Source organism: Pristis pectinata, chromosome 5, assembly GCF_009764475.1.
Source record: "Pristis pectinata isolate sPriPec2 chromosome 5, sPriPec2.1.pri, whole genome shotgun sequence".
Lineage (NCBI taxonomy): Eukaryota > Metazoa > Chordata > Chondrichthyes > Rhinopristiformes > Pristidae > Pristis > Pristis pectinata.
The window spans coordinates 67,803,897-67,827,222 of NC_067409.1; the positions used below are offsets into that span (position 1 = coordinate 67,803,897).

The window sequence follows — 23,326 nt, forward strand, 5'->3', positions numbered from 1 at the left end:
AGGGAGGTTTTTCACCCAGAGAGTGGTTGGTGCATGGAATGCGCTGCCTGGGGTGGTGGTGGAGGCAGATATATTGGACAAGTTCAAGAGTTTGTTAGATAAGCATATGGAGGAATTAAAGTTAGAGGGATATGTGGGAGGAAGAAATAGATAGTTTTAGGTGTAGTTTGAAGGGCGGCACAACAAGGTGGGCCAAAGGGCCTGTATTGTTCTTTGGTTAAATTATTGATTGATTAGTACAACACATCCATTTTTATATTATGCAATTTTTTAATGATTGAACACTTTTTACAAAATGCTAACTTCCAGACAAAAAAAAACTGTAGATTAACATTCAAAACAAAAGTCTAATGCTTCTATGTTGCTGGGCTATCAAACTTGTAGCATTAATAGCCATAACATTTCCAGTTTTAATTATCAGTCATTATACTGTGTGAAAAATATACTTTTCGCAGATATATGCATCCACACTATTAGATTATGCACAAGAGGATATATTAACCCTCATTTAGTGTTAATGTGGTAAACAAGACATTTACCACTGAATAGCATAATAAAACACTTGCCACCTATATAATCCTAGACATCATAATCAACACCAGAAATTTTAACAAAGGTTTAAACAAAAAATCTTCAATTGCTAAGAAGCTATTTAGAAAAACACACTCAACTTCAAGACCTTATTTAGCTTCAATAACTAAATATTTCCAAGCATCAATAATTACAAAGCTGTAAAAATTAAAGTATGCTCTTATATGTTTCAGTAAGGAAGTTAAAATGTAACATTAAAATTTAATGTTAAAAGCAGCTGCAACTTTACAGATCCTCGTTCTTGTTTCAGTCTTCAGTTAGTTGTTTCTGTAAACTAAAATAAAGTACAAGTGTTACTCTTCACAGTAACTAATCAAAATATCTGCCCCTTATTAAATTAGGATGAGCTCTTATTTGGAAACATTTCTGACAAATGTTGGATCTTGAACGTGTCTTTAAAAAACTCATTCCAATTGTAGCCCGAGTTACTGCTTCAACATTCAACTCCAAATTTTTCCATTTCAAAATCTAGAAGTTTCATGCTTCCTTACAAGACAAGAAGTATGCTCACACAATGAGCAATTCCATTCCACCACCAATTACTTCCTAAATTCCCAACAACTCCCTCAGATTCTATTTACCTATATTTAACCCACATGATTCCAGGGAGAATATGCAAACTCCATAGACGCAGCACTGAAGGTCAGGATTGAACCCAGATCACTGGCCCTGTATGGTAGCAGCTCTACTAACTGCAATGCTCTTCACCATAAATGCAAACTTAAAAGATTCCAAATTTCAGCCCTTCATTCAGGAACATGGCCACCTACTAAAGAATTAACCAAGATCCTATTCAATGGTGATGGTTTCAAGAGTCATGGCAGCTCCAATGATTCTTTGTGTTAACCAAGGTAATGCCATCATCATTATTCTCATGGACAAAGGATCATAGAATTGTACAGCATGGAAAAAGGCCATTCAGCCCAACTCATCTAAGCTGACGATTGGGCACCCTTCTAATTTAGTCCCTCACCCAGTACTTGTCCATAGCCCTGTATGTCAAAGTGATTCAAGAATTCATTCAGACCATTTGGAGTGGACATTGGATTAAATCTCCCTTCACTTTCTAACACAAGTGACATCCTTTGATAGGGACACTTTTTGGGCTCCACTGTCAAACTGTGCATTGGAAATCTGAGCACATATAAGTAAATGGTTAGAAAATTATATGAAGCACATATCCAAATTTCAGATGCATGCATTCCAGTCTGTTTTATGTCCGAAAATAAACACAGGAAGATATTCCACCAGGGTCAGTTTTCAATAAGTGAGAATAACATGGCTGCAATCAAAATAGTCCAGGGTATTTTAACATTCAGGAATGCAAGGCAAAATGTGATAAATGCTGTTAATAAGAGATGGCATCATTAAAAGGAATCTTGGCTCAGCAGATTGCAGGAGCAGGTAGACAAAAAACAGGAGTGAGAGAAAAATAGTAGTGATGGAGGGCATAGTATATATATGGAAGCAAGAGATGCAAGTAACTAGGCTAATATGGAGGAAGATATAGACTGGGCAAATCAAATAAGTACTAATAATGTAGAGAATGAAATCTTGGAATGTAAACCGGATTTCACTATCACAATGTTGAGGAACTAGTAAGACAGTCTGTTTTATATCTAGTCGTCTACAATTAAGGTTTGAAACCAGCGATTTTGATCTGTGAACAAAAACTATGGAAGTAAATTGAGAAACTACATTGAAAGTACACCAGTGGATAGGTAATTGCAAATGGATGATTTGCAACAAATATTAAAGCTTTAATGGCATAAAGGCAGAAGAGGAAAAAAGTGGTCTAACTGCAGAAGTTAAAGATAATATTAAATCTTTTAAAAAAAGCATTACAAGTTTGCCAGGATGGCACAGCTAGTAGAGCCACTGTCTCACAGTGCCAGAGACTCAGGTTCAATCCTAACCTCCAGTGCTGTGTGAAGTTTGCACATTCTCCCCGTGAGCATGTGCCTTTCCTCCTGCATTCCCAAGACAAGACATGCAAGTTGGTAGGTTAAATAAATGGATCCCAGTGTGTAACTGAATGGTAGAATCGGGGGGGTGACGTTGGGGAAGAGGGTGGGATTGATGAGAATGTGGAAATATAGGATTAGTGTAATATTGGTAGTGTGGACTTGGTAGATCAAAGGGCATGTTTCCATGTTGTTTAAGCCTGACTTCCATGAAAAAGCAGCAAGCCCTGAGGATGGAGTGTTTTGGAATTCAAGAAAGAACCACCAAGAGCAAACAAGCAAAGAACAAACATATTTCAAGAATTTCCACAGAATGGAAAAAAGGGAAAGACTGGTGAGGTCATCTAGGTCCAAGACATAGAAAGGGGAGTAAGAAAGTGGCAAGAATCTTGTGTTAGTCTTTTTACAAATGAGGATGTAAAAGAAATTCATTAGCCTGAAACAGATAAATCTTAAGGACCTGATGATCTACATTCCAGAATTTAAGGAGGTGACTATGGAGAAAGTGCATTGGATATCATGTGGTTATCATCTTTCAAAATACAATACATTCTGGAATGTTTCCTGCAAATAGAGGAAACGAATGTAACTCCACAATTTGAGAAAAAGAGAATACAGGAAACTACTGATCTGTCAGCTGACATTGATAATTGGGAAAATGTTGAATTCTATAGAAGATTTGATATCAAAACAGTTAAAGAATTTGGCCGAGCAGAGTTATTATGGGCTTTATGGATGGGAAATCATATTTGTCAAATTAATGGAGTTCTTTTACGATCTACGCAGAATAAATGTGGCACATTTGGGTTTTCAGAAGACCTTTGCTGAGGTCCCACATGGGTTGGCGAATAAGGTCGTAACACATGGAACTGGGAGTAATGTATTAGTGGGGATTGAAATTTGGTTAAAAGATGGAAAGCACAGTATTAATGGGTCTCTCTCACATTGCCATACAGTGACTAGTGGGTACCAGGACGATCAGTTTTGCATTCTTACTGAGCAGACCAGATTTCCATGTTTTCTGATGACATGAAACATAATGAGGAGAATGTAGAGGATTCAAGCAGAATATAGACAAGCCGAGTAAATGGGTGGCAATGGAGTACAATGTGAAATTATCCACATTAGTAGAAAAAATAAAAATGCTGTTTTTTGTTTTAAACGTTGAGGCTGGTAAGTACTGATGTTCAAAGAGATCTGCTGTCCGTGTAGCCTAAGCACAAAACTGATATGCAAATGCAGCAGGCAGTTGAGAAGGCAGATGATACATGGGCCTTTACTGCTTGATAATTTAAGTACAAGATCTCATTCTACAATTGTATAGAGCCGAGATAAGACTACCCAGAGTACTAAAGTACTGGGTATAATTATGTGCTACCTACAAAATACACACTTGCTCTAGAGAGGTGCAGCAAAGATTCACTTGACTGGCACTGGGATGGCACATCTGTCAAAGAAGAATGAGCAGCGACCTCACTGAAATGTAATGGGAGAAATCAAGGGATACAGGACAAGACAGGATAACTTTACTGACATAGAAAATAGCCATGACCTTACTGAACAGCACATCAGCCTTGACGGTCTCCTGCTGAAGACATTTACCAGCATCACAAACGACATGGATGAGGTGGGCTGAAAGGGCCTGTTTCTGTCCTACGATTCCTGCTCCTGTGTTATTATTTTCAGGTGGTGAAAGTAATAATTTGAAATGCAAATTCACAAAATCCAAAATCAATCCCATTCTCTTACCTTTCCAAGTAGGCTTGAACATTGTCATATCCATAAAATTTTGCCAAGTGAACAAGAATCCCAGTGGCACACCGTCCATCCCGACGACGGCAGAAGCTACAATTACAGATCCCTCTGCAAGGAGGGCACACCCAGTCCTACAAAAAAAGCAGTTTCAGCATTACAGAAGTTGCCAATGAATAGAAGAGAAATAGTTTCAATTTCTCCAGCTTGCTTAGAGCTTAAAACAAACTAATGCATTGTTCAACGATGAAATGCTAACCTAGATCAGGTGCATGCTCAACTGGCAATATGATCAACATGTGCCAAAAGTCACAAATGAGGCCTAATCAAGCAAGTCTTAAAGCAGAAAATGCAGGTTTACCACCACCCAGCTGTAATTCAAACTGGTTTTAGGATTCATAAAGTGGTTGCAATTCAGGTGACACAAATAAATATAGGCCAAGAGAAAAATAGCATGAAAATTCATCCTCAAAAAAAGTATATATATTGAAGCAGCTACATATCATTCTCCACTTCCAGTATTTGATTTGAACTGAATTTTAGTATAATATGCAGCCACTACTACGTATGCAGTTAGCGTAAGCTTGCATTGTATCCTTCCAAACTGCAGAAAGTACTAACACAAACATTAATTGAGTTGCCATGGAAAAAGATGTACAGTAATTAACCTGGTATCACCTGGCATGATAGAGCAAACATTTAGTATTTTTATTTATATATACATACAGGGTTTAAAAGGGCCGATCTCACATTTTCCCCATATCGATTGCGCAAACAGGGTCCGCAAAACTGTCCTCTTACACCATAACAATCGTGATTACGACAGATTGTTTTTGTATCTATTGTCTTCTGTCGACATTGATGGCAAGTGCTTCCCTACATGCAGAAAGTGAACATTTTGCCCTTTAGTATGACATTAAAAGAACATCTCTGTACGAGACAATTCAATTATAAAATGTGGTGGAAAATTGTTAATGATTTTCTCAGAAATTTAACATTTAGCAGCCTCCACATTCAGTCATACAAAATTGTACAGATTATAATCAATGTGCATCGTGAAATTAATTTGCAGTAGTATTATAACCAACTCCATTAATTGTTCAACCTTGTTGGGGAAAATGTTGTATTGTATAACCATAATAAAAATATTACAGGACAAACATAATACACATAGTTAATGGTAACATACAGCCCAACTAAAAATAATACAGCCCTACAGTTGAATAAAATTCCTGACATGTAATATACTGGTTTATTAAGCAGTTAAAAATTTAAACAACAAAATAATGTACGGGTTTCTGGTTTGATAAAGATTTGTTCAATGGTGTTATAAAAAGATCTGACAATTACCATACAACGATCATATATTTTATCTTTAACGGTGATGGCAATATTTTCCAAATCCTCTTCTGTCACATTATCAGCAAGTCTTGGCTTGCATTTGGAAGATCTTCGCCTCCTTTTCTTTAAATTTCCATCCTATTGTGGTATTAATAAATCAAAATGTAAACCAACAGAAATTAAAATTAACAACATTAGAAATAAGAAAACTTAAACTATTCGTAGACATACATACCATGAAATTATGACTAAACAATTTTAACCTAGAACATCCTAGATGAAAATTTACTGCAAAAGGGAATGCTGTAATTCTGAGGTTACTGTAATTTTGATATTTTTTGGCAGTGCGCTAAAATAAAAGATTCTTTCCAGAAGACCAACTACCTCAACAAAACGATCTGACAGATCAGTTCTCAAGTGGAAGTTTTTCACTTGGTCCATAAGTCTGGTTGGAGAAATCGCCAACTTTTCTACAGAAAACCCCTCAGGAGGCCGTGCACTTCTAGTTGGATTCACACGGCGCTCAATCTTTCCTTCAGAAAAAGTTCTCTTTGGGGTTCGTTTCTGTTTCTGAAAAGAGAAAAGAATGCTACACTTAAATATAGTGGAACTAATAAATATCAAAACATGTCCACAGTTCAAAACAAAGCTTAGATTTAACGCATAATAAAATGCCACTGAGGTACTCTATTAATCACCCCTTGCTTGCTTCTGGGAGGACATTTTGGACATTGTTTTAGCATCTGTGATATGGCTTCTATATCACAGCACTGCCTTGGCACAGTAAAGAAATGTCAGTCTAGATTATGCGTCCCCACTTCTGGAGCGAAGGTGAAGTTGGGAGCTTGGAAAGAAAACCATTTTTCTTGATGGTCAAATACCACTTACATATAGCAATTTCATTGAGTAAATACACAGATTGTGGGCATTATACAATACTTACTGAAGGTAAAGAAGTCTGTACATTCACTGGAAAGAGCCCAGGCATCGTTTTTAGTTCTGCCATTAGCTTGGCAAGCTAAAAGAAAAATTTAAACAATATTTAAAAAAGGTAATACCTAAACAAAATTAAGATTAAAACCACAATATACAAGATTGTGGGAGAGGCTGAAAATTACACAATAAACAAGATCAAGTTGAACTTGCTTGAAAGGGCACTTTAGCATGTTCCACCAACCATATATTGTGGTCACACTTCATGTGTTTCAGGAAAAATGGTTATTTTATTTTACCTGGCTATTTACGAGCCCTTTAACTGTCATCACCAACATACCTACAAAACTACTACAAATGCAACACCTTTAGTTTGATTTTCTCAATGAATTTTGGTTGTATCCAACAATATTACAAGAGGGGAGAATTTCAAATGCAAAAATTGGTGCACAGCCAATTACTGTTAAATTCTTTTTTAAAAAAAAAGAACAGAAGATTATAGCAGCTAATTCAGACTGTTAAAACATTTTTAAAAGCATCAGAATTGGATTTTGGATTTGTTCAAAGCAAAAGGCAATAAAGATATTTGGGTATTTTAAAGATCGATTTTTATCTCTGATTGCTAACATTAGTTATCTTATTTTTATTACATAGTTATTTAACCACTTTAATACATCGCTGCACCTGCAGTCAGAATTCAAACGTCTGATGCTAATCTTTAAAACTCACCAGCAAAGTGATGGAAGCTGTTATTGACAGTGCTATCAACTGGCACTTACCAATAACCACTGATGCCCAGAGCTGAGTTCTAGAAATGAGGTGAAAGCAGTTGCCATTGACATTAAGACTGTATGTGACCAAGTGTGATATCAAGATGCCCTGGCAAAACTGAGTGTTTTCTCTTTTAATGCCCACTGACCTCAAAAGCTGGAGTCACACCTTGCACAAAGGAAGGTGGTTGTGACTGTCAGAGGTCAACCATCCCAGCTCCAGGACAGCACAGTAGAAATTCCTTGGAGCAGTACTATAGGCCCAGCGATCTTTAGCTGCTTTATTGGGCGACCAACCTTCCTTGCATCGAAAGTCAGAAGCGAGAATGTTCAGTGATGACTTGACAATGCTCAATTCCATTTGCAATCTCTCAGCAAATGAAGGAGTCCATGCCTGCATGCAGAAAGACCTAGACAGCATTCAGGCATGGATGGATAAGTGCCAAGTAACATGAGCACCACAACAATGCCAGGCAATGACAATCACTAACAAATGAAATCCAACCACCTACTCTTTCAATCTACTCTTTCAATTGCTTCATCAATGCCAACCACCTACCGCCATCAATATGCATTGCAATAACTGGAAACATCTACTGGGCACATAAATACTGTGGTACAAGAGCAGATCAGAGGTGTAATATTCGCTGACAGGTGACATGCCTCCAAATACCACAGGTTCTTGCCACCATCCACAAGGGTCAAATCAATGCCAACGACTCTCAAACCGCTTGACACCATCCAAAACAGCCTGCTTGACTGGCACCCCATGAACCACTCTAAGCATTTAACATCTCCATCACCAGTGCAGAGCAACTGCAAAATGTTCTTCAGTTACTCACCAAGGCTACTCCAGTGGTACCTCCCAAACCTGCAGACTTTATCAAGTAATACAAGAGCAGCAAATACATGGGATCACCACCTCCTGCAGGTTCCCCTCCAAGTAATGTGCCATCTAGGCTTCGAAACATATTGCCAGTCTTTCATCAATGGGTATAGATCCTGGAACTCCAAAATCAGTAGCACTGCAGGAAGACCCTCACCAGAGAGGCTGCAAAGGCTCTCAAGAAGGCAGCAGCCACCTTCTCCAGAGCAGTGAGAGATGGGCAAGAAATGCCAGATTTCCCAGGGATGGAAAGTGAAAACAATAATAATAAGAAAAAAGATAATCTTGAGTCATCACCTCTGCTGATTCAAGCTGGACTCAATTCAGGCAGGAACTCAACAGATTACCCAAGGGGCTGAGCTTGTGCCTCCTGATCAGTACACCCAGACGGACAGAAGGAGCAGAACAGACCAAGGTAACTGGAACTCTACGCTGGATTATGGGTAGCATCTCTCTAATAAAATTAAAAAAATGCCAGAAAAGTAAGTTTCCAGACTCAACTGAAAGTGAGTGAAATCATTCTTCCATTTCTGGTATCCACAGTGTACCCACAATAACAATGGCATTCAAAACAGGACACTTCCTGCTGGCCTGAAGAAGATTCCGTATCAGTGGCACTGTTTTCGTATTCACGCAAAAGGAAGGCGCCAGGTAGAGAAAAGCCATTTTCCCTTCTGGGATGAAGGCAGTGAACTACATTTGTCCTCAAAGTGACCAGCTGTACCACAGCTGGAAATCCAGCCAACATTCAGGGGCCTTTGCACATCTTCCTACATAGTACCATGAAGAGAAGCAGCAGGGAAAGAAATATTGTAGATGTTTGTCAGTATTCACCTTACATTTACATCATTTCATTTTGTTGACATAGTCTCAGTGAACAGAAAGACAACATTCTGCTTATACAAGTGTGGAGCAAATCAAATAGCAGTGGAAGTAACGTGGCCTGCAAAAGGCACAAAACTGGGTTTGCTTTAATGACTGTCATTTCATTATTCTTGGGAAAAAAAAATTCCACAAATTTTATGCAAACTACAAGTACTGTACATGAATGACAGGTGACATCCTCTGGCAAAGAAGTTCTGAAATAGTACAAGGAATGACAACTTGCACATATAACAGCTTTACTCAGGAACTTTTAAGCTGCTTCTCAGAGCTGTGATCAGACAAAAGCAGCACAATTACACACTTAATTAACCAAATATTTTGTAAGGCAGCAACTACAACTCAAAAATACTCCTACCATCTCTTTATTCTCTTTAATGTTCATGGCTCGCTTTAGCAAAACATTAGACCGTTTCTTCTTTGACCCAGAGTCATCATCTGATTCAGATTCAGACACAGCCAACTCATTCTCCTTTCTCTTTGCTGGTCGCCTTGTAGGAAATTTAAATGCCACACGCAGTCCAAAATGGGTTTTCTTTGATGTCGGTTCCATTTCACTTTCAATGGAAGATACATCATCATCATCCTCCTCATCATCACATTCAGTGAAACCTTCATCTTCATCCTCCATTTCCGAACTCACAGACTGCAAGGAAGATAAACACAAGACGTGAAGATAGGCTAAAATAAAACTTACAACATTATGTGATTGCCTTTATGTACTAGGGGACATATATAGGATCCACAACTTAATAGCAATAAAAATGCAGCAGACACAAATGAATATTTCCTTTCCTTACACAATGCAGAGAACAGTTTGATATTCGGTATTTGATATTACCTTTTTGCCTGTGTTTGAAAGTCGTCCAAATAAATAAAACAGAAGAACGTCTCTCTGCAATGCCCAGTCACAACTTAAGTTTGTAGATTGTTTTCTGGGAGAGAATGATTGGGGCCAACAGCTGAAACTTGCTGCTGCACTTGCATCATGAAACAGTAACCAATTTAATGAAAGGGAGCAATGCAAGCATTTAAGAGGGGAGACAAAAATAGGCAAATTCAACTAATGTGTTTGATATTAAAAAAAATTCTCTCAAATGCAGTCCTTACCTTCAAATCCAACTCATCATTAGGTTCAAAAGTACTTGAAGGGAACCCTTCAAAAACATAATCAGTTGAGTAACTATCTTCTGTGAAAACTTCAATCAGTTCCTCTGTAATGTACTTGGACTGAAATTTGGAAACCTGAGAACCAAAAAGCAAACAAAGAGCCAAGTACAAATAATTAAATCTATATGAACAAGATGTGGGTGTGGAGGGCCTGCAAAAAGCCTGCAAGACATTTCTAGACAGCAGCTAAGATCTTAGCTTCTTTCTGCCCCCCAGATTTATTGAATAAAATGAAGTTGCCATCGTCAGATTTGTACTCACGGAGCAATTTTTTGAAAAAAAGTGGTAGGTGCCTGCAATGGGTAGTGGTGGAAGCAGATAAGATAGTGGTGTTTAATAGACTTTTAGATAAGTACATGAATATGCAGGGAATGGAGGGATATGGATCATATGCAGGCAGAAGAGATTTTAGTTTAATTTGACATCGTGTTCAGCACAGACATGGTTGGTTGAAGGGCCTGTTCCCATCCTGTACTGTTCTATATACCTGGGCCTCTAAAGCACCATGTTACAATCTGTTGCATCTATTAAGCACTTCTGATGCAAAAAAATCTCTAACAATAGCAGTAACAAATGACAGTAGGCTCCCAAAGTAGGAAGCAAAGGACATGATAGTAGAAAATTGCAGACCATTGAGGAGCAACAGATCTATAACATTTACCAACTTACTGTCGCAGGCCAAGATCGGAAGTGAACTTCTACTAATTCAAAGTCCAAAGAGTATAGAGAAACACCATCCAGGACAAGGCAGTACACTTGATTGGCACACCATCCAACCCATTAAATATTCCTCCCACAGACAGCATTGGTAAGAATGAGAAGCTGCAGATTAGACAAGTTACTGATTTTCCATTCAAGTACAGACTTGTGAGGGTTAATCAATGTTTATAAAATTATAAAAATCTTTAATAGAAAAGGAAAAGATTAGTTCCCAACTGTTAAATCTGTGACAAAAACAGAAGTTGTTGATTTTAAGTGGAGAGCGATCATGAGAAACAAAAAGGGCAGAGACTGGCTTAGTAAACCCAGATAGGGAACATCTGGAAATCTGAAGCAATAGAAAACACTGGAAACACTCAGCAGGTGGAGAGAGTTAATTCTTTATGTCAGTAACTTATGATCAGAATGTTTCAATGAGAGGTCATCATTTCAAGGTATTAACTCTCTTCAGAGGGATCGGATTTCTGATTGCCCAGTTGATGAACTCACTTCCTCAAGCTATAAACTTGTAGTCCTGACATTTTCCCCTCTGCCAAAGGCAGGTAAGTTTATAAGATTTTAGAAATGAACTATAAAGTGGGATTAGATTTCTGGTCTAATGCATAGCAGTTTTTCAAAACCTGTAGAGGGAAAGAATATTTTAAATACATGTCCACTTCAGAATTGAAAGTTGAAGAAATTTATTAAATTCAAACCATGAGTGAATTAGATGAAATTAACATGTTTGGATTCAACCACTTATTAAGCAAACCCAAATGCTACATATAAAAGTGCTCATAAAGTATAAATCAGAACTCGTAAAGCTACAACAATTTAGTTTACCAATAGAAGATCAACTCTAGTTTCTAGCCACATCCAAAGGATGTGCAGGTTGGTAAGTTAATTGGCTTCTCCAAATTATCCCTAGTGTAGACAAGTGATAGGAGAATTGGGGGGGGGGGGGGGGAGGCTTTAGTTAGGCCACATTGAGTATTGTGCGCAGTTCCAGTTGCCACATTACAGTTGGGAAGCTTTGTGGAGGGTGCTTTACATGCAGAGGCTTTGGAGAGGGTGGAGAAGAGGTTTACCAAGATGTTGCTTGGATTAGAGAGTATTAGCTATAAGGAGGTTGGACATACTTGGATTGTTTTCTCTGGAGCATCGGAGGCAGAGGGATGATCTGACAGAAGTTTCAAAAATTAAGAGAGGCATAGATAGGATAAATAATCAGTTATTTTTGCCATGATGGAAATGCCAAAAACTAGAGGGCATAGCTTTAAGGCAAGAGGGGAAAGTTTAAAGAAGATTAACAAGGCAAGTTTTTATTAAAAAAAAGAATGGTAGGTGCCTGGAACACGCTGCCAGGTGAGGTGGTGGAAGCAGATATAATAACAATGTTTAAGAAGCATTTATACAGGTACATGAGCAAGCAGAGAATGGAGGGATATAGACCACGTGCAGGTAGATGGGATTAGTTTTGATTGGTATCTGTGGGCCGAAGGACCTGTTCCTGTGCTGTATTGTTGTATGTCCCAACCCCAAATTAACAATCCCAAGGTTGGGAATCATTGGTTCCAGAGAAAATGGAACCTTATTCAATAAGAATGCAGTAACTTCAATATGGGGTCTAACATGGGTGGAGATGTTGGAGAGGGTGAAGCATTGGGTTATTTATGGGTTAACTTTGGGTGATAGCATTGGATGAATATGGGTTAAGCATTGGGTAAGCATTGGTTAAGACATTATGGGTAGAGGAAATCAGTGTCCCCTTATGAAAAAACAAAACTGGGTTCCCAGCAATGCGGAAGACTTTTGGAAGCATGATTTGGTTTTAAGCCAAGCTAAAAGTAATTTCAGGCCTCCTCAGTCATTTGAATGATTGCTGGAAAGCTCACTTCCCCTCCAACAAAATTGATTAATCTAACAACTGCTATTGACAATTCTATCCACCAATATGTTAGATGTGGTACAGATGTCAGAGCTCAAAACTAATAGTCAACTATACAGCTAGCATCAACTTCCTCAAAAACGGTCCAGTTAGGGAGTGAAGAAAACTAAATTTAGGAATCTAAGGTAACTGCCAATCTAAGCAGTCTGTTTTTGACATAATTGCACAAGAACTCAACCATAGTGACACAAAACATCTAGCAGGTTTGATTGAATTACTAACTAAACCTCACTGTATCTTGGAATACCATTATCACTAAATGCATCCTTAAAAATAAAAACAAGTTATATCCTATTTATCGCTACTCACATTTGTGCCCTGGTTCTGTTTGCCCTCAGCACAATCAAGTAATGCATTGGATTCTTCCTCTGGAAAACCCAAAAATTCTTCATCACTTGGTTCATCAAAAATATCTGCTAAAAACTTTGGTATCTGTGAACATAATGAAGAAAATAAGATCACTGCAAAGTAATCAAATGTGTGGAATTTATCTATCTTACAGGATTTTATCCCTTTGACAAGCAAACTTGAAAATGTATAATTCCAGTGGCCTGTAGACCTCAACAAGGTTAGCAAAATTAAATTACTATGGTCAACCAAGATCTCATTGAATGGCAGAACAGGCATGAGAGGCCAAATAGTAAATAAAACTAAGAGCAGACTATGTTCTTAAGCTGTAGATTACCTGGACAAGAACGAAAAGTGCATTAAAGTAGGATCAAAATAAGGTAGAAGAGGAAAAGGAGTACAAATACAGGTCACTAAATTACTGAAAGCTGTAGCAGAGATTAAAAGTGCTACAGTAGAATTCAAACAAGGGAAATTTAAAAAGTTAGAGCTAAAAGCAGAGATAATGCAGTGTAGTGATATACAGGTAGTTACTAATTAGTTAGTGTAGTTGGGATTATGCTGAATGATAAGCAAAGTGGAACAGGAACAGAAGTAATTAAGAGAGCAGCATCGAATAGGTTCAAATAGGAAAAAAAAGGTAAAAACTCTTCATCCAAATGCACAGAGCACTGATAACAAGGTTGATGACAGCAGAAATTGAGACAAATGGATATGGTCCAGTAACCATTACAGGGAGATAACTCAGGCCAGTACTTGACAATTCAAAAGCATTAGTAGAACAGAAACATTGGTGGGTTAGCTGTTAATAATAAGTGACACCAGGGCAACCATGAGAAATAATCGTGGCTCAGAAAATCAGGAATGGGCAGGTTATCTTATGAGAAAAGGTTGGAGGCTGGACAAACTAAACATGTATCTAATGGAATTTAGAAGACCAAGAGGGGGCTTCATTGAAACATAATATCCTCAAGAGTCTTGACAGGGTTCTTTTGTGGAGAGGATGTTTCCTCTTTTGGAAGAATCTAGAACAATGTTTAAAAGGGGTCAAGCAAGGGGTCAAATGAGACAAAATACTATTTCTCAAGAGATTGAGCCTTTAGGGTTCTCTTCTTCAAAAGACAGAGGCAAGAGTCTGAATATTTTTAATGCAGAGATATTAATAGATAGAAATCTGATAAAATTGGTGACAGGATACCACAAGCAGATGGGATCGAGGTTACAATCATATCAGCCATAATCTCATTACATGGTGGAGCAGGCACAAGGGGCCAAATGGCTTATTCCGAATGAGTACATGCAAATCTCTTTTTGTAAATTTACCTTTGGGATCTGGGCAGCACCAGCAAGACCAGTATTTTCTACCAGTCCTTAATTAACCTCAAGTAGGCGGTACTGAAGCACCTTCCTGAACTGCTGCTTTTCTTCAAGGTTCCAGCACGATGTTGTTGAACAGGATGTTCCAGGATTTAGACCAGCTGACATGAATCTATTTCCATGTTCGGACAGTTTGCAACTTAGAAAGGAATATTGTTTGTTGTGTAATGGACCTAGTTTTTTTTAAACTTTACTTGTACAGCACGGTAACAGGCCCTTCCAGCCCAACGAGCCTGTGCTGCCCAATTACACCCATGTTAACCTATTAACCCGTACATCTTTGGAATGTGGGGGGAAACCGGAGCACCTGGAGGAAACCCATGAGTTACAGGGAGCACGTACAAACTGCTTACAGACAGCAGCGGGAATTGAACCCCGATCGCTGGCACTATAATAGCATTATGCTACCATACCGTGCAGTTAAAACCAAATAAGCTCTTTCAAAATCCAGAATAAAATGCTACGTTTGATTTTTCTTTAATTGCTCAGATCTCCAACCTAACAGAAAATATAAATCTACAAACCTTTGTATATTATTTAAATTCAAAGCAAAATGATGTTACGTACCAGCAACAAAAGAAACACACCATGTATAAGTGTTAGAAACTATTTTATTAATTACTTATGATAATAAGAAAAATAAAAATAAAAATGTTAGAATGTTAGATCTTAAACATTAATCCCAAAACTAAACCCGAAGTGTGTGTGTGGCAAACTCCCAAACTCCAAGTACAGGAATAGGTCTCAAAGTTCAGTTCAGCAAGTCATAAGGTGAAACGGGAGCAAAGGCTTCTTCAAAACCACCGTTGACTGAAGAGAAAATGTAGAGAGAAAATAGAGGGAAATTACAAAATCCAAATGTTCCATGATGGAACCCATACGACACCTCAGTCACTGATGATCTCCATTCCTTTGTTCCGAACCATCTGCCACCCCAAAAAGCATTTGAATCGTGGCCGTCCACACAAATACCTGTTTCCTTCTACAGGTTAACGACAAAGTGGACTCCACTGCTTTATTCCAAAAATCCATACATGGATTGTAGTAACAGACACAGTTATTGTTTTTCATCCATCGATACAGAGACCAGCAGGCAGGGTGTCTCTCTCTCCCTTCTCTCTCTCTCTCTCTCCTAACTGACTGCTCCAAAGACGTCAGCACACCCTTATCTCCTGTTGTTGTCGTAATCACGCCACACACACACACTACTGTGCTATGTCTTAAAGGGACGTTCACCAAAAGTAACCTAATCCGTAACATCTCCCACCTAAAAAGGAAATTTTGATGTACAAGAGCAAAATTTTTAACCGCATATAGTTAGTAAAGCAATGTGTTAATAATTATCATTCTACACAATTACAGAATATCAGATTAGTAAAGATACATTTTTCCCATTTAACATCGGGAAAGATCATTGCTGATTGCCTTCCATGTGACTTATCACGTGCTCATACTTCCATTTTATTCATTTTCAAACAAAATTAATTCTCTCACTGTTGTCCTTGTGGATATTGGAACTGTTCCAATTTTGTTCCAAGGTTCTTCAATTCAGTTTTGTTTACCAGTTTCGCTGAAACAATGTTTAGACTACCACAAACTTCATTAGTCTCAACTTTCCAATTTTCAGTGTCAACATTAACAGCCATTTCCTCAAAACAAAGGCTTTCAATTTGACAAGTCTTTTCCAGTCGGTTTTTAAATTTCTGAACATAGTCCAACAAATTCAAAGGCATCTCCTCATTAACCCATTGTTCCCCTAGCAATTTTGAAGTTCCTCTTTCTCCATGTTCAGACACGAGTTCAAAAGGACTGGCTCCTAAGGACTCCTGTATTAACTCTCTCACTGCAAACAAAAGTAAATAATCTCCTTCATCCCAATCCTTTGGCAATGGGCTAACACAGTTCACAACCACCTTTGAAAAGGGTTCACCAAAAACAGGAATAGGCTGCAAAGGAACCAGAAGGGAACTTTGATTCAGTTTCCATCTTATCACTTGAGTTTTTTCTCTCAGTTCAGTAAGCTCAGGGTCTTTAGTCTGCTCCACTATAAATTCTTTCCTGGACAGAGACAAACCTTTATATTCAGGCCCAACACAAGGATTTTGATCCTCCAGTGAAGACAAAAGTCTCAACCAAGTCATCATAATTTGCCTCCTGTTTAGGGTTGTGACAGGAATCAACATCAGGCTGCACAGGACTATCGGCCTTGGCTAATTCTCTAGCCCTAGCTCGAGTCACTGCACAGGATGGGTGAACATCTGGATTATTCTTGGACTCATCAACCCTCAGTTTGGTGGTTAACCGTACCACAGGGACAAGTTCTCCACCTGCAAGGTCATTCCCTAATAACAAAGAAACTCCTTCCACTGGTAAACTAGGTCGTATCCCTACCTCAACAGGTCCTTCTACGAACTTTGACTTTAAAATCACCTGGTGCAAAGGTACAGTGTCACCTGTAACGCCTCACACTAAATTTACCTCACCAGTATTGGGAAGCCCCAGTATATCTAAGGATTTTCACTGACACTTGGGGCGACCCAGCATTCAGTGAAACAAAACCCTCTGATACATAAGAACGGAATTCCTTCCTCACCTCATCCAACTTTTCAGCCTTTACCTCGGGCAAGGACTGATCTTTAACAACATCCCCTAAACCCTTTTGATTTTCGGGTTTAACTATGTGAAAACAAGCATTTGGCACGGCATCCTTTTCTTTCCTTTTCTTCAAGAGGGAACAATTAGCTATTACATGACCAGGTTTCTTACAGTAATAACAAGTACGCTCAGCAGGTTTCTCCAGCACTGGCTTCCAATCATCCTCATAACTCTTTTGGAAGGTTTTAGTTTGTCCCCATTTGGATTTATGGATTAAAGCATAATCATCTGCCAACCTAGCAGTTTCTTGCAAAGTTGCCACCTCCTTTTCATTTAGATATGTTGTTATTTCAGCTGGAACACACTTTTTAAAGTCTTCCACTAAAATCAATTCTTTCAATTTATCAAAGTCCCCATCTATATTTTTAGCCATGTACCATCGTTCAAAACATATTCTCTTTGCATTGGCAAATTCCATGTACGTCTGATCTGCAGACTTCTTCAGGTCTCTAAATTTCTGCCTGTAAGCTTCAGGTACTAATTCATAAGCTTCAAGCACAGCTTGTTTTACCCTTGTATAATCAGCTGCATCCTCAACAGACAAAGCAGAATAAGCTTATTGAGCTTTACCTTTAATTACACTCTGTAACATAAGAGCCCATCTTCCCCTTGGCCAATTTGAACTCTCAGCCACCTTTTCAAAATGTTGGAAATACTGATCAACCCGATCTTCCTCAAAAGGAGGGGCTAATCGAACCTCCTTACTGGCTAAAAAACCACCATCAGAACCAGATTCCAAACTTCTTCGATTCATTGCTAACTTATGCAGCCTCTGTTTCTCCTTTTCCTCAGCCTCCCTCTTCTTCATTTCGAGCTCTAATTTATTCTGTTCTGCCTCAGCCTCTAACTTCAGCCGAGTTTGTTCCAACTCTAGTTTCCTTTGTTCAGCCTCAACCTCTATCTTTGCCAGCTGCACATGGGCCTCAGAAATCGCTGGTTCACTCCCAGGAAATTGTTCTAACTCTTCCTCCTCCAACTCCTCTAGTTGAGAAGTCACATCAGAAATCACTGGTTTAATCTCAGGAAACTCAGCTAACTCACTCACCTCAAACACCTCCGACTCCAAATAATAGTTAACTATCATTTTATGAATAACTGCTTTTTTCATAGACTGCTTTAAGGTTTAGCTTTATAGCAAATTTTACTAAATCATCCTTTTTCACCACCTGCTATCCTTCTAGGGTTGGTGACTCCAAAAATGCATCAATATCCATTGCTGCTGGTTTCCACACACACAAGCCAATCAAAAATAATTTATCAGACTGACCACAATCAGTCGTCCACTAAGACCCCAATTTGTTCAAACCCAGACCTCTCGTACCAGTCTTGAGTTTGATTTCAGACCACCGCTGTCAATCTTTGGATCAATCCCGGACGAGCCCCCAATTTTGATACGTAGCAGCAACAAAAGAAACATACCATGTATAAGTGTTAGAAACTATTTTATTAATAACTACTTATGATAATAAGAAAAATAAAAATGTTAGAATGTTAGAAGTAAAAATGTTAGATCTTAAACATTAACCCCAAAACTAAACCCGAAGTGTATGTGTGGCAAACTCCCAAACTCCAAGTACAGGAATAGGTCTCAAAGTTCAGTTCAGCAAGCCATAAGGTGAAACGTGAGCAAAGGCTTCTTCAAAACCACCGTTGACTGAAGAGAAAATGTAGCAAGAAAATAAAGAGTAATTATGAAATCCAAATGTTCCACGATGGAACCCACACGACACCTCAATCACTGATGATCTCCATTCCTTTGTTCCGAAGTATCTGCCACCCCAAGAAGCATTTGAATCGTGGCCGTCCACACAAATACCTGTTTCCTTCTACAGGTTAACAACAAAGTGGACTCTACTGTTTTATTCCAAAAATCCATGCATGGATTGTAGTGACAGACACAGTTACCGTTTTTCATCCATCAATACAGAGACCAGCAGGCAGGGTGTCTCTCTCTCTCTCTCTCCCTTCTCTCTCTCTCTCTCTCCTGACTGACTGCTCCAAAAACATCAGCACACCCTTATCTCCTGTTGTTGTCATAATCACGCCACACACACACACTACTGTGCTATGTCTTAAAGGGACATTCACCAAATAGTAACCTAATCCGTAACATATGTGAGCAATTACTGCTACCCCACATTTGCAAAATATTTACACATTTGTTTTAGACATTCAAAAACAAATTTCCACAAAGGTGAAACTGACAAAGAACTTTCCCCTTCCTATATCCTCTCCCAGGTCACTACTGATCAATGTATTTACCTCCGCTAAATACAGCTTGTACCCATCTTTGAAATCAAACCAATTCCTCCCCAGTACGTCAAGCTCAGTCAAAGTTGTTCCAAAACAATACAATTAATTTGCTTGTTTAATGCACACACCACCATCTATCCTAAAGTCAAAAATTCTATTCTATCCCCTTCTTAAATTAATTTTGTTCCTCCATTAATGCTTCTTTTCCTATATTGGCCTAAAGCATAAGTTTTAAAACCTTACTTACTCCATTTTGTTTTACAATGTCATTGCTTTAAGTTCAGAATATGATCAAGTAGTGTTGCGAAAAATGTCAAATCCTACCAAGCCTAATTTTATGACTGAAATTTAACTTGCACCAGCACGTTTTTATTTGTACCTAGTCAGTTAGAACACCAAGCAGTTCTTGATACTGGTTCCCCAGCTCTTCTTGGATCTACCTCTTTTCCTCCATGCAGCCTTACATGCATTATGATGCAGGCAAAGATGTCAAGACTTCTTATGATCAAACCACTCCAATTTCCTTCATCACACAGCATCTAACAGTTTATAGGTTACAATTTCTTCTATGACTTTCTATTTAACATTCTTGTGCCTCAGCTGCTCAATGTACAAGCAGCACAGCCATGTCCTAAAACCACATATTCCAGAGTACTCAAGTTTATTCCCCGATTATTTTTAAGTGTCAATGCCTTTGAAACTTTGGAGAGACAACCACAGAAATACAGCAGCCAACTTACAAAGCTAATGAAATTCTGGATAAGCAGCAATACTGACTGAAGGTAAAAGTAGATTTTAAGAAGCTCCTGAAAGAAAAAAAGACGTGAATAGCACAAGATGAATTCCTCATGCTTTTCTCCAGTTCTACATTATTCTCCTCCTGATTTAGCTTTTACTAACCTCAGTATTTTTGGTCTGGTTATGTTCCTGCTTAGCATCTTGAGATCTTTAAAATATTAAAGGCTCTACATAAATGTTAGCAGTTTTTATAGATGTTTTTTCCTCCACCAACTCAGCTCACAGGGCCTATTGTGAGCTATGACTTCAACAGCACAAATTTGACACAGACACGCAAATCCATTTTACTGTTAGAGTAAGTAGAATTAGTTTGCAGTGACAGCATCTAGTAAACTCAGAATATTGACAAAACCAAACTATTGCTGTTTTCACAGGTTAAACAAGGAGTAGCAGCCACTTAAAATATAAAAACAGATAGTGAAAACACTCAGCAGGTCAGGCAGTCTCTGTCGAGAAACAGGGTTTACATTTCAGGTCCTGTTTCACTTTCCACAAATACTGCTTGACCTATGTTTCTCCAGCATTTTGTGTTATTTCAGATTTCTAGCACGTGCAATTTTTAATATTTTCAGCCACTAAAGGAAGATATTCTAATGTCATATAATACTTAACCAAATACTGAACTAAAATTAAATGGAAAAAGTAATTTACAATTACTTACATGTTTAAACTGTCCACATCTATTCCCAAAATCAGAATCTTGAAACCCCATAAATTCTTCATCATCACTCTCTGTATTAAAGATGTCTGTAACCAATTTTGACATCTGTAATAGATGTGAACAAATTGAACTGTCCATTAAATTTTAGAAGCATACTAACGTACAAATGTTGTAAAAATACTAGGTTTATTTAAAAAGCAATAGAGCGACCACTATCTTTAAATTAGAAGGCTTAAACAATGTAATTATGATCGTAAATTTAATATTAAGCAAACTAGTATAACTGAGAAAAAAATTACAACCATTCTTTACGGAGTTTCTTTTCCTTAAATCCTTCCTGTTTTGTGTTCGTAAGTTTAGCGTGAACAAGGACCAAAACAAACCACGCCAGAGTGCCCTGTTGGCGACTGTGAAAGAGCATCAAAGTATAATAAGAAATTCTTGACGTCTATAATTATTAAATTGTAAATAAGTAGTTATCTTGCGCGCTGCTGAGGGCGGGGAATTTTGAAGCAATTTAGGTCCAATTTAAATTTAATGGTTACATTTTCAAAACTCTTCAGATTGTTTGCTCCGCCTATTCAGCTGAAAAGTCCTAATAACACAACGTGTCACTAGTATGCAGTTTTCCTGGGACTAAACATTCTTCAACGTATTCACATTCTTATTTCCACGAGAACCAGTGGTTTTAAACTAGAAACCAAGCCTCGTGGGATTTTTGATACTCCGACAGTTGACCGATATTAAATAAAAAGGAACTTAAGACATTTCGCGCCAGCCCATCCCACGTTAGTGTATTTACTCGGCAAGAATGCAAAGTTAAAAGGTTAGCAGAAAATACAATTCACGCATGAAGAAGAACAAATAGGAAGAATCCCAAATGCATGCATGCACTACAAAAAGTGCAGCTGACTCACCACGTTACAGAGTTCCGCCATCCTACAGATTAAATGTCCCGGGAATCCAGGCCAACAGTTGGCGCGCTCGCCCGCTGGGACAATGGAACCCCGCGGGACAATCGGGCCACGCCAGCGCTCCAGCCCCACAAGGGGATCCAGCTACAAAGTTCTTAGTCCCTGCAGTGACTGCAGTCATCAATATCATCAATTCTTCACATCTATAATAGGGATTTACACTTTACTGTTCCTTTTGCACATTTTAATAACCAGTTAAGTTTGGATATTTTGAGTAACCTTGCACCTTATGCTGTCTCTCTCCTTCTTCCCCCCTCTTTGTACAGATGGTATCACCCGTCAATTTAGAAAGGCGCGCTTGATTTTTGGCGCGAAAAGCTGCAGAGGGCCTCAGATGGTAGGAAGTGCTGGAGTCCCGTAAGGGGAAATCAGGGCGCCTTAGCCAAATTTAGAATTTAACTGTAACATTTTGTTCGTTATCCTTTCCTTACGGCTGTTAGAATCGCGGAAAAGTCGTTCTGTCAATTCGGTTACCTATAACCTAATCTCAACCCGGAGGCCGGTTCATTCAGTTAATTCTCCCACAATTGCAGTTATTTTTTAAATGCAGGTGCTGGAATTAAATGCAGAAAATGGTGAAAATTCTTAAACTCGGCCAACCTGTTCTGGAGGTTTTTTCCCCCAAGATCCAGAAAGGGGACTGTCCGGGATATCCATAATTTCTGCTTGTTGCAGCCAAATGGAAATTATTTCTTTTTTTATCTTAATTCTTCTTCTTCCCTTTTTCCCTCTTCTCACCTGTATGTTTTGTGGCACTCTTTGCCATTTAACTATAGGCACAATAGAACATCATTCAGTTTCAACCCCATTTCATCATTCGGTAGGAACACGGCAGATCTCTAAAAGAAATAAGTACATCTAGAAATCTTACACCATCTCAAAGGAAGAGGTAGATGAATGGCATAGCAGGGCCTCAGGTGCAAGTGACCAGGTGTCTCACTGTATCAGAATTATAAATATATCAGAACCACAATAAGGTGTTTCAGCAGCTATGGTCCAAAAAGGGGCTGTACTATAGCCAGTGTTGGCAAGCAACAGAGCCATGCATTTCAGAAATTGGAAATCAGAGGCTAGATTTTCAATGGAAGGGATCTGGAGTTGGGTCAAAGATGGACATCAGTGATTAAGTTACCAGGTAAGTGCCTCCAGAACTATGTGCTTCAAAAGAATAACATAACACAGGAAATAACATAACGCTGTGCAGTCCTGACGTGGAGATTGCATCACTGTTGCAAGTTTGATTTGGAAAAAGACATTATTGAATTTAAATCTGGAACCCATTTTCAAATGTGTAACACTGAGAATAAAGACATTTAAGCAATCA

At 38.5% G+C, this 23,326-nt stretch overlaps 1 protein-coding gene across 3 annotated transcripts; it reads right to left on the bottom strand.

The window, feature by feature from the left end:
* Positions 1–248: 248 nt before the first annotated feature.
* Positions 249–22,128, bottom strand: LOC127570684 (cell division cycle-associated 7-like protein). Of its 3 annotated transcripts, XM_052016459.1 has the most exons (12): positions 21,946–22,128; positions 21,331–21,435; positions 21,029–21,133; positions 13,246–13,368; positions 10,230–10,364; positions 9,478–9,765; positions 6,592–6,666; positions 6,033–6,218; positions 5,658–5,786; positions 5,034–5,183; positions 4,305–4,441; positions 249–865 (listed from the first exon to the last, which is right to left on the bottom strand). In XM_052016459.1, exons 2-12 carry the CDS (start codon positions 21,331–21,333, stop codon positions 838–840), a joined length of 1,359 nt encoding a protein of 452 aa, XP_051872419.1. In that variant the 5' UTR covers positions 21,334–21,435; positions 21,946–22,128; the 3' UTR covers positions 249–837. The 3 variants fall into 3 exon arrangements, with proteins under 3 accessions (XP_051872419.1, XP_051872418.1, XP_051872420.1); XM_052016458.1 differs by lacking the exon at positions 21,331–21,435; XM_052016460.1 differs by lacking the exons at positions 10,230–10,364; positions 21,331–21,435.
* Positions 22,129–23,326: the final 1,198 nt, after the last annotated feature.

Excerpts from the sequence above, each read along its gene's own strand:
- LOC127570684 (XM_052016458.1), bottom strand. The coding sequence starts at position 21,966 with ATGGCGGAACTCTGTAACGTG. Across the intron at positions 5,184-5,657 it reads AAATATATGATCGTTGTATG|GGAAGCACTTGCCATCAATG; the intron begins GTAATTGTCAGA and ends TTCTGCATGTAG. Across the intron at positions 4,442-5,033 it reads GATCGGCCCTTTTAAACCCT|GACTGGGTGTGCCCTCCTTG; the intron begins GTATGTATATAT and ends CTTTTTTTGTAG.